Below are 12,367 nucleotides of genomic sequence, written 5' to 3'. Positions count from 1 at the left end.
CCCTTGGAGTATTTTAAAGAATTTCTTTCTAATTCTCAGAATTTTTTGCAATAAATTTTGTTGGAGTTATGTGATGAATCTTTCGCACTAGGGTTGAAATTATTGCCAGCACAATCTAAGAACTCTGTTTCTTGTTGGATTCTGATCATAATTCTCTTGGAATTCTTCTTAAAATTCCTCTCTAATTTTCTTCACGATACCCATACAAATCTCATCAGAATCACGTAGGAATTTTCCGCAATGTCACAGAAATCCTTCCAAATTCATCTAACAATTACTAGGGTTTACATGTCAGAATAATTCTGGAAATCTGCTCAAAACTTTTCTTTCGAAAACTGAGTGGGAATCTTTCTCAATATTTGTTTTAAATCAACACTTTGAATTCTTTTAAAATTTACTAAAAATTCCAGGGTTTGTCCGCTAGATTCTATAGATTGTTATGTAATTTGTTATAACCCTTAAAATGCTTTCAAGTCTCAGAGCGTGACTATTATGACTCCACGACTTATAAGTATGATATTATAATTTTTCATATCTGTGATCTTGAAATTTTTTCAAAATCTCACATTTTAATTATTTTTACTCCAAATCTTGCATCACAAAGATTGTTATTAGTCACAAATTTTGAAAAAAAAGTTCTAGTTTCAGACACTACTCAAATATTAAAGCCCCAGAATCTTGGGAATCTTCTTAAATCACATTTTTTGTCCTTTCAGTTAATTCCTTTCAGAGCGTTCTTAAAAATGCGTTCAATATGGTTTTTTGTTAAATATTAAAAACCGGGAATTTTTTAAGATTCAAACCGGGAAAAACCGGGAATTTCAAAATGAAAATTCACTGGCCACCCTGAAATTATCTTAAATCTCAAAATTTCTTGAACACTTTCGTTTTTAGCTGAAGATGAAAAACTGGGATTTTTTTTTAAATTTGCTCCGGGAAACCCGAAAAAACAGGAATTTTAAAATAAAATTTCACTGCTCACCCTGCACGATTCATATTCCGGTCACAACTATGAACTCATTCTGATGAGACGTTTTTAAGAGGTTTCTAAAAATCCATGGAGCTCTAGGATCAGTTTCATTAATAGACTACTTTTACGGATGATCCGGATCTTCCAGTGGACCAACCCGTGGTCCCCAGGTTCCGAATTCATTCTGATAAGACGTCTATTAGTGGTTTCGAAAAAAACATGGAACTCTAGGATCAGTTTCATCAATTGACCACTTTTCTGAATGTTCCGAATCTTGTAGTGGACCACTCCATGGTGCCCAACGTCCAACTCCGAATTCATTCTGATAAGACGACTATGAGAGGTTTCGAACTAACCGCAGAGGTCTAGGATCAGTTTCATGAATTGACCACTTTTACGGATGTTCCGGATATTACGGTAGACCAACCCGTGGACCCCAGGGTCCATATTCGGGTCATAACTTCGAATTAATTCTGATACGACGTCTGTGAGTTGTAGAATCAGTTTAATGAATTGACAAATTTTATGGATGATCCGGATGTTCCAGTGAACCATCCCGTGGTCCCCAGAGTCCATATTCCGGTCACAACTCCGAATTCATTCTGATAAGACGTCTATGAGTGGTTCGAAAAATTCCACGGAGCTCTAGGATCAGTTTCATGAATTGACCACTTTTAAGGATGATCCAGATCTTTCGGTGGACCATCCCGTGGTCCCCAGAGTCGATATTCTGGTTACAACTCTGAATTCATTCTGAAAATTAGCATTCGAGTGCTTTTGAAAAATCCGCGGAGCTCTAGGATCAGTTTCATTAATTGACCCCTTTTACGGATGTTCTGGATCTTTCGGTGGACCATCCCATGGTCCCCAGGTACCATATTCCGGTCATAACTTTGAATTCATTTTGATAAGACGTCTATGAGAGGTTTCGAAAACACAGTGGAGCACTTGGATCAGTTTCATGAATTGACCACTTTTACGAATGTTCCGGGTGTTCCAGCGAACCATCCCGTGGTGCCCAGAGTCCATATTTCGGTCACAACTCCGAATTAATTCTGATAAGACATCTATGAGTGCTTTCGAAAACCACGGTGTTCCAGGATCAGTTTCATTAATTGGCCACTTTTACAGATATCCCGGATGTTCCAGTGAACCATCCCGTGGTCCCCAGAGTCCATACTCCGGTTACAACTCTGAATTCATTCTGATAAGTCGTATATGAGTGCTTTTGAAAAATCCGCGGAGCTCTAGGATCAATTTGATTAATTGACCCCTTTTACGGATGTTCCGAATCTTTCGGTGGACCATCTCGTGGGCTCCAGGGTCAAAATTCCGGTCACAACTCCGAATTCATTCTGATAAGACGTCTATGAGTGGTTTCGAAAAAACACGGAGCTCTAGGAACAGCTACATGCATTGACCACTTTTGCGGATGTTCCGGGTCTTACAGTGGTCCATATCGTGGTCTCCAGCAATCATATTTTGGTCACTACTCCCAATTAATTCCGATTAGACGTTCATGAGTGGTTTCGAAAATAAAACCGTGGAGCTCCAGGATCAGTTTAATAAATTGACCACTTTTGCGGATGTTTCGGATCTTTCGGAGGACCATTACCTGGTCCCCTGTGTTCATATTCGGGTCACATCTCTAAATTCATTCTGATAAAACGTCTATGAGTGGTGTAACAAAAACCACGGAGCTCTAGGATAAGTTTCATAAATTGACCACTTTTACGGATGTTTCGGATCTTCCCGAGGACCAATACGTGGTCCCCAAGGTCCATATTCTGGTCACAACTCCGAATTAATTCTGATAAGACATATAAGAGCGGTTTCGAACAATCCACGGAGCTCTAGGTTCAGTTTCATGAATTGACCCCTCTTACGGATGTTCCGGATCTTCCGGAGGATCATATCGTGGGGGTTCATTTTCTGGCAACTAAGATCAGTTTAATAAATTTATCACTTTTACGGATGTTCCGGATCCTTCCGGTGGACCATACCGTGGTCCCCCCAGGGTCCAAATTCGGGTCACAACTCCGAATCCATTCGGATAAGACTTCTATGAGTGGTTTCTAAAAAAACATGAATTGACCACTTTTACGGATGTTTTGAGTCTTCCGGAGGACCAGACTTGTGATTTTCCGGATGCTAAATGTTCCCAACTATCTTTTTAATAACTTTTCACAAGACGCCAGGAAGTTATCTCTTAAAATTACCTTAAAATTAGAGTTTGTCCCCAATTATCTATAATCCCATATGCCCTATGGTGATGTTTCACGACGTCTGAGCGGGGCAAGGATGAACTCAAGGATGCCTGTGAAGGACGCGACTGGACAGTTGCTCACCGACCCCACTGACCAGTTGAAACGTTAGTTTGAGCACTTTGAACAACTTCTCGAAGTTTCAACGGTCAACCAACCATCAACATCTCGGCATGATCCGCCAAGGCGAAGCTCCATCATTGCAGGAGATAGAAGCAGCCATCCGAAGTATGAAGTCCAACAAAGCCCCGGGGGTCGACCGCATATCAGCAGAGATGCTCAAAGCTGACCCCATGCTATCCTCACAAATTTTGCATCAACTATTCGTCAATATCTGGGACACCGCGACTTTTCCGGCCGACTGGATCCCCCAAGAAGGGGGATCCAACTGTATGTGACAACTGGCGAGGCATCATGTTACTGTGTATTGTTCTCAAAGTTCTGTGTAAAGTTATCCTCGATCGGATACAGGAGAAGATCGACGCGACTCTCCGACGACAGCAGGCAGGATTCCGTGATGGAAGATCCTGTGTGGACCATATGGTCACGCTCCGCATCATCTTGGAGCAGGTCAATGAGTTCCAAGAGTCCCTGTACTTGGTATTCATTGACTACGAAAAAGCTTTCGACCGACTAAACCACGAAAACTTGTGGGGCGCTCTGAGACGCAAGGGAGTCCCTGATAAGATCGTCAACTTCATCGAAGCGCAGTACGAGGCTTTCTCATACAGAGCGTTGCACAACGGAGCTTTACCTGACCCGGTTCGGGTAATCGCGGGTGTAAGGCAAGGATGTATATTATCACCGCTACTGTTCCTCATCGTAATCGACGAGATCATGGTTGCAGCCGTTGACCGTGTACCGAACCGTGGGTTGCTGTGGCAGCCTATTACCATGGAGCATCTCAACGACTTCGGTTTGGCTGATGACAAGCTCGACGACCTCGTGGAACGCTCCTCTGAAGCAAGTCTAACCATCAACGTCAACAAGGCCAAATCGTTGGATGTCAACACGGAGAACCGTTCCAATTTCACGGTAGCTGGGCAGGCAGTGGAGAAAGTCGAAAGCTTCCAATATCTTGGCAGCCAGATAGCGTCGGACGACGGCACCAAGAGCGACATAGGTGCACGGATTAAGAAGGCGAGGGCTGCTTTTGCCAGTTTGCGAAATGTATGGAGAGCGAATCAGATCAGTCGACGCACCAAAATCCGAATTTTTAACTCGAACGTGAAGTCTGTGCTGTTATACGCCAGTGAAACATGGTGTGTATCGGCGGAGAACACTCAGAAGCTGCAGGTGTTTATCAACCGATGCCTGCGGTACATAATTCGTGCCTGGTAGCCCCACAATTGGATCTCAAAGTCCGAGCTTCATCGTTTGTGCCATCAGAAGTCGATAGAGACAGAAATTCGTGAACGGAAGTGGAGGTGGGTCGGCCACACACTACGACGGAGCGGAAACGAAATCTGCAAGCAAGCACTGGACTGGAATCCAGCATGACATCGCAGTAGAGGCAGACCCAGAGGCTCGTGGCGGCGGAGCCTAAACAGTGAAATCAAGAACGTTAACCGAAATTAGACTTGGGCACAAGTCAAGGCCAAAGCTAGTAATCGCCCAGGATGGAAATCTTTCACAAAGGCCCTTTTGCACCCCTGGAGGTGCGCAGGATCGTTAAGTAAGCATATGTCCTATAGGAATCTTGACTGTAGTTGGGTAGATCTACGTATTTGGTTTAATGACCAAAAAATAATTGCTTTATGTTTTTGCCCCGCTGATTTTTTGAGATAACAATAGGATCGACCGAGCAAACTGCAGATGATGAACAAAGAACATCGGACAATAGCTGCTATCGAGTGTACAGACGATTGCGTGATACACATCGAAAGGTACTGATGGCTGCTGTCGTTTTCGGCAACATCTGAAAACAAACTCCAGAAGAATCTTTCAAGGAGAAAGCTTGGATTATCTTCTAGAGGAATCTGAAGATCATCTTAGGCAATGTTTCAGAAGAAGCTCTAGGAATTTTCCGAGAAATTTCCAGAGGAGGCCAGGAATTTTTTTTAGGGGAAATCAGCAGGCATTTCTATGCGACTAATCAAGGAAGTCGGATGAAACTTAGAGGAAGTCAAATTCTGGGGTAGTTTAAATCGATTGAATAGAAACTTCCAATGGTTTTAAGAAACCTGCTGAAGAAGTTGGATGAACCTTCCAGTGAAAGTCAAAAGAAGCTTTCGTGGAAGCTAGAATGACTTCTGAAAGCAGCTTCCGATGAAATCCGATGAAAATTTTACTGGAAAGTGGGATGAGACTTCTGGGTCAAGAGAAACTCAAAAGGGTTGTCGTAACCAAAAATTCCTTTGGTTTTTGAACTAAATTTTTTCCCGATTTCCGGGAAAGGCCATCAGCTGTTTCCACGTTTCCTGGGAAACAATAAATGGCTGTCAAATGGAAACACTAGCAGAGTTCTGTGAACTCTAGAAAATTTATATGAACTTCACTGTAGCCTTGCAAACGCCACACGGCCAATGAGATCAAACTAAATTATAGTTCAGTTTACTCATAATCGCCATAAGTGCAGGAACTCCGCGATGAGTAAATTTACCTCATGTTTTACTGTGGAAAACCTCAAAGATCTGCAGGAATATGAGGAAAATTGACGAAAATTTTACTCAGTCTTGGAGTAGTACTAAAACTAATAGACTGAGGGAATCCAATCTTTACTTTTCTCATATTCGGGAATTTCTTCCTGAACTACTGCAATTTTTGCGATTTATGAGTAAATTTAACTCTAATTTTTGTCGATCTCAATTGGTCGTGCAGGAAAGTTCTACAAACGTCAGAACATTTTTTCAAACGTCAGGGAAGTTCTGCAAAATTTAAGGACGTTCTGCGAACCTCAGGGAAAATCTAATAATATTAGTAAAATACTGGGAACTTTCATAAATATCTGTGAATTCCAGGAAAAAATTGCCAAATTCTGAGACATCCTGCGGACATCAAAGAATTTCTAAGAATACCAGAAAAGTTTGAAGAGCATCATTCATCTACGAAATCCAAGAAAAATCTTTCGACAGAGATTTGAATTTGAACGTTCACACTTCACACACATCACCGAAGTCGGCAAATCTCAGAAGGCGCAAAAATTAGGGTTGCCAGGGGCCGTCACAGTGAAGAGAGTTCTCCAATTTTCATAATCCCGCAGCAATTCAATGTTCTAATCTCCCTTCTACCTTCTCCTACTCGACAGCCATCCACAACTGGCACGGCGAAGTCACACACGGTCTCGCGCTGGACGTCGGCGACTGCGTCGAGATCCTGGAGGAAACGACCTACTGGTTTCGGGGGACGTGCCCACGGAAGCCCCGGAAGGTGGGCCTCTTTCCCAAATCGTACATCCATCTGAAAGACCTGGCCAAGGTGGACCCGGTCGTCGGCGAGTGCACCCTGGTGCTGCGCGAATGGTCCGAGATATGGAAGAAACTGTTTGTGGTAAGTAGATAGTTAGATAGGCACTTCAATATCCTGTATTGTACATAGGTGGTAGAACCTTGTTTGGCACGCGTATACGCGTGCCTAATCCATCCGTACCGTGCTGGTGCGGAATTGTATGCAAATTAAATCAAATCACTTCAACCACGATGAAGGGAGTGGAGCACGTTGATTGATTGATTGATTAACATTCTAATGCTGCCGCAAATTTTTTAACCTCTCTTCGAACTAGGAACGGGAGGAATACAAATTCACCTCGCTGCGGAAGGTGATGCTGGCGCTGTTGGAAAGCCGACGGGAGCTGCTGAGCGCCACCCTTACCCAGGACCAGACGTACGATCTGCAGATGAAGGTGATCTCCAAGATTGACTGGGGCAATCGGTGAGTAGAAAAGCATTTGAATGAATGCGGGAAATGGATTGTAAATTTATCAACTCATCGATGCTTGACTGTTGATGGAAAACATACTACCACCGTACGCGACAGACCGAATCGAATTCAAAGTTTTGATATGTCTGTTCGCTATCTGTGTCCGGTGGGAGGAAATGGGGCTCAGTATAGAAGATTTTTTCTGAGAAAAAAGTGAAACTGTAAAAGAATTTGATCGAAGTTCGCTAGATGCTAGGGCTGGCATTAGGGTGTTTCATTTTGAAAAAAAAAAATGCGATCTTGTAGGCCACCCTCCAGTTTGATGCATAGCACTAAAATATGAGTCAGTGCAAAAAGGTATATATTGATGAAGGTCGCGCAAATGGTTTGAAGCTTGTTTGGGGATTACTATGTAAGAAGCTTAAATTTACCAAATACCGCTCTAACTTTGGTTCTTGTAGACCAAATGCTTTAAAAATTGAATATGTGAAACTAGAATTTAAACATAAATTGAGAAATCAGAATTCAATATTCTTAGCAGATTCCAACTACCAATTTTAATTGCAGATTTGCTTGTACAGCCAAAAATTGACTCATACAGCTTATTTTTGCCTGTATAAGCTAGTCTGTAACTGTTTTTATAGGATCTTTCTCCTTGAAGAATTGCCCAACAAAAAATGGTTGGGTTTCAATAAAGAGAATAGAATTAGAAATTCCCGTGCGATGAAGGTAAGTGGTCTGGAGTTGACCATTCCGTCCGCTTACAAGAGGATAGTCTCTAATGTCTCGTCGTCTGGGTTTGTCTGGCGTTGGCGGTCCAGAACTCCTTTGGTATGTCTCTGCGTGCTGCGAAACGTTGCACTGTCATAATACACATGAGGCATGTGAAGAGGGCCATCCAGCGATTTACGTTGCTTCTATCCACCTTTACGAGCTCTGGCCCGAAGTAGTCCAACCCGGTGAATTTTAAGGGTTGAATGTAAGCTGTCAACCGCATCTCGGGAAGCGGAGCCATCGCTGGTTGGTGGTCTTGGGATCGTCTTCGTTAGGTGGCAGAATGCATACGCTTGTTCGACTTTATCCGACAGTCGTCTCAGTGCAGAGATTGCGAAGCGTTGGCAAATGTCGTTGAAAGTGGTCTCTCGGTTGGCGTGACGGAACTCGTTTTGAGCCGTCTTAAAAAGTGCCTACGGCGGTTGGACTTCGTCGCTGATGACGTTGCTGAATTCCAGATTATGTTTTGTTCGATGCCTGCGGAAGTACTCAATGCAGCGAAATACATACGCTGCCACGCGCTGCCTTTTAGTCCACCGATCGAATCTATCGAAAACCATAGCTGGAGCAAAGTGGACGGCGTGAAAATGTATAGGACGGAGTACTTCTTCAGTTGGAGTAACCGTTCGCTGTTTAGGCCAGTGTTCTCCTGAATCGTATAGGAAGGCCGGTCCTCGGAACCAGGGATTGTCCATTGTCACCTACGGGCCACCAACGCCACTCTGAGTGTTGTGTAGATGACAGGATTTCGTCAACCCGAAAGGCACAAAACTGTGGTAACGACGATGGTCTGTTGAGCGCAGCCACTCGAGAACAGTGCTTGCATCACTCCAGCAGTGGCGCCGACTGACTGGATAGTTTCCATCAAACGGATGCCCAGAAACGCTCTGCACCACGATCGGTTTCCAAACGGAAGTATACTGCACAGGCATAGGCAGTTTCGCTTGCGAGCGAGGTCTTTCGATGAATGGAAATAGCATCGCGGTATGAGTATGAGTAGTAGATCCAGCATGAGTATGAGTAGTAGATCCAGCTGCTGAAGTAAGTCAGCCCATTGTCGCCAGCGGTAGACTCATGACCACCCCGGCTAACCCACGCTTGTTATGAACATGGTCGTTGTTGAGAATCCACATCTTCTCGCATACCGAAGGCATGGATGAATACTTCCTCGCTTGGAATTCACTTAGAACTTGTCTGCAGTTCGCAGAACTTCACTTCCCTGAAGTTCATAGACATTTTTTGATGCTTTCAGAAATTCTTTGAAGTTAGCAGAAATTCCCTGAAATTTGCACAAATTCCCAGAAGCTTGCAGAACATCTGTCAAATTCGCAAAAAATCCCGGAAGTTTGCAGAACATCCTTTCAAATTCCTTTAGGTTCACAGAAGTTCTCTGGCGTTCGTATAAATTGCCTCGTGTTCTCTAAAGTTCGCAAAAACACTTTGATGTTCAGAGAAATTCTGTGAGTTTGCAGAAATTTCCTGAAGTTTGCCGAAACTCCTGGGAGTTCACAGAAATTCTTTAATGTTTGCTGAATTCTCTGATGTTCGTAGAAATTACCTTTATTTCTTTGAACTTCTCTGCTGTTTGCAGAAATACCTTGAAGTTTAAATAATTTTTTTGAAGCTCGCAGGATTTCTTTGAAGTTAGCAGAATGTTCCTCAAATTTGCACACATTTCCGGAAGTCTGCAGAACATCTCTGAAATTTGCAGAAATTTTCTGAAGTTTGCAGAATTTCTTTGGAGTTCGTAAAAATTGCCTCGTGTTCTCTGAAGTTCACAGAAATCCTTTGAAGTTCGCTGAAATTCTTTGAAGTTTGCAGAAATTTCCTGAAGTTTGCAGAAATTTCCTGAAGTTTGCCGAAATTCCTGGAAGTTCACAAAAATTCTTTAATGTTTGTTGAGTTCCCTGATGTTCGTAGAAATTCTCTATACTCGTAGAACTTCTCTGCTGTTTGCAGAACTTCCCTGAAGTTTACAGAAATTTTTTGAAGCTCGCAGGAATTCTTTGAAGTTAGCAGAAATTCCCTGAAATTTGCACAAACTCCCAGAAGTTTCCTTAAGGTTCACAGAAATTCTCTGGCGTTCGTATAAATTGCATCGTGTTCTCTAAAGTTCGCAGAAACACTTTGAAGTTCGCAGAAATTCTATGAAGTTTGCAGAAATTTCCTGAAGTTTGCCGAAATTCCCGGAAGTTCACAGAAATTCTTAAATGTTTGCTGAGTTCCCTGATGTTCGTAGAAATTCCCTATATTTAGTAGAACTTGTCTGCAGTTCGCAGAACTTCCCTGAAGTTCACAGCAATTTTTTGAAGCTCGCAGAAATTCTTTGAAGTTAGCAGAAATTCCCTGAAATTTGCACAAATTTCCAGAAGCTTGCAGAACATCTGTAAAATTCGCAAAAATTCCCGGAAGTTTGCAGAACATCCTTTCAAATTCCTTTAGGTTCACAGAAGTTCTCTGGCGTTCGTATAAATTGCCTCGTGTTCTCTGAAGTTCGCTGAAATTCTATGAAGTTTGCAGAAATTTCCTGAAGTTTGCCGAAATTCCTGGGAGTTCACAGAAATTCTTTAATGTTTGCTGAGTTCCCTGATGTTCGTAGAAATTCCCTTTATTTCGTAGAACTTCTCTGCTGTTTGCAAATCTTTCCTGAAGTTTACATAAATTTTTTGAAGCTCGCAGGTATTCTTTGAAGTTAGCAGAAATTCCCTGAAATTTGCACAAATTCCCGGAAGTTTGCAGAACATCTCTCAAATTTGCAGAAATTTTCTGAAGTTTGCAGACATTCTTTAAAGTTCGTAAACATGCCTCATGTTCTCTGAAGTTCACAGAAATCCTTTGAAGTTCGCTGAAATTCTTTGAAGTTTGCCGAAATTCCTGGAAGTTCACAGAAATTCTTTAATGTTTGCTGAGTTCCCTGATGTTCGTAGAAATTCCCTTTATTTCGTAGAACCTGTCTGCAGTTCGCAGAACTTCCCTAACGTTCTCAGAATTTTTTTGAAGCTCGCAGGAATTCTTTGAAGTTAGCAGAAATTCCCTGGAATTTTCACAAATTTCCGGAAGCTTGCAGAACATCTTTAAAATTCGCACAAATTCCCGGAAGTTTGCAGAACATCCTTCAAATTTCTTAAGGTTCACAAAAATTCTCTGGCGTTCGTAGAAAATGCCTCGTGTTCTTGAAGTTCGCAGAAACACTTTGAAGTTCGCAGAAATTCTGTGAAGTTTGCAGAAATTTCCTGAAGTTTGCCGAAACTCCTGGGAGTTCACAGAAATTCTTTAATGTTTGCTGAATTCTCTGATGTTCGTAGAAATTCCCTATATTTCGTAGAACTTGTCTGCAGTTCGCAGAACTTCCCTGATGTTCACATAAATTTTTAGAAGATCACAGGAATTCTTTGAAGTTTGCAGAAATTCGCTGAAATTTGCACAAATTTCCGGAAGCTTGCAGAACATCGGTAAGACTCGCACAAACTCCCGGAAGTTTGCAGAACATCCTTCAAATTCCTTTAGGTTCACAGAAGTTCTCTGGCATTCGTATAAATTGCCTCGTGTTCTCTGCAGTTCGCAGAAACACTTTGAAGCTCGCAGAAATTCTGTGAAGTTTGCAGAAATTTCCTGAAGTTTTCCGATATTCCCGGAAGTTCACAGAAATTCTTTGCTGAGTTCCCTGATGTTCGTAGAAATTCCCTATATTTCGTAGAACTTGTCTGCAGTTTGCTAAACTTCCCTGATGTTCTCAGAAATTTTTTGAAGTTCGCAGGAATTCTTTGAAGTTAGCAGAAATTCCCTGGAATTTTCACAAATTTCCGGAAGTTTGCTGAACATATCTCAAATTTGCCGAAATTTTCTGAAGTTTGCAGAAATTCTTTGGAGTTCGTAAAAATGCCTCGTGTACTCTGAAGTTCGCAGAAACACTTTGAAGTTTGCAGAAATTCTCTGCAGTTCGCAGAACTTCCCTGAAGTTCACAGAAATTGTTTGAAGCTCGCAGGAATTCTTGAAGTTAGCAGAAATTCCCTGAAATTTGCACAAACTCCCGGAAGTTTGCAGGACATCTCTCAAATTTGCAGAAATTTTATGAAGTTTGCAGAAATTCTTTGGAGTTCGTAGAAATTGTCTCATATTCTTTGAAGTTCACAGAAATCCTTTGAAATTCGCTGAAATTCTTTGAAGTTTGCTGAAATTTCCTGAAGTTTGCCGAAATTCCTGGAAGTTTACAAAAAATCATTAATGTTTGCAGAGTTCCCTTATGTTCGTAGAAATTACCTATATTTCGTAGAACTTGTCTGCGGTTCGCAGAACTTTCCTGAAGTTCACAGAAATTTTTTGAAGCTCGCAGGAATTCTTTGAAGTTAGCAGAAATTCGCTGAAATTTGCACAAATTTCCGGAAGCTTGTAGAATAGCTGTAAAATTCGCAAAAAATCCCGGAAGTTGCAGAACATCCTTCAAATTCCTTAAGGTTCACAGAAGTTCTCTGAAATTCGCAGAAATTCTATGACGTTGGC

At 42.0% G+C, this 12,367-nt stretch overlaps 1 protein-coding gene across 3 annotated transcripts in view; it reads left to right on the top strand.

Annotated features, from left to right (window-relative positions):
* spg (dedicator of cytokinesis spg) overlaps positions 1-12,367 on the top strand; it is a 243,224-nt gene that overhangs the window by 55,055 nt on the left and 175,802 nt on the right. For all 3 annotated transcript variants that reach the window (XM_065223144.1, XM_065223145.1, XM_065223143.1), the window contains exons 2-3: positions 6,482-6,723; positions 6,956-7,104. In XM_065223144.1, coding sequence (XP_065079216.1) covers positions 6,482-6,723; positions 6,956-7,104 — 391 coding nt within the window. The remainder of the gene's footprint in view (positions 1-6,481; positions 6,724-6,955; positions 7,105-12,367) is intronic.

This window comes from Ochlerotatus camptorhynchus, unplaced genomic scaffold, assembly GCF_037179485.1.
Source record: "Ochlerotatus camptorhynchus isolate MF236.1 unplaced genomic scaffold, CSIRO-AGI_Acam_v1.1 ptg000185l, whole genome shotgun sequence".
NCBI classification, from domain to species: domain Eukaryota; kingdom Metazoa; phylum Arthropoda; class Insecta; order Diptera; family Culicidae; genus Ochlerotatus; species Ochlerotatus camptorhynchus.
This window is presented reverse-complemented; position numbering and strand designations above follow the sequence as displayed.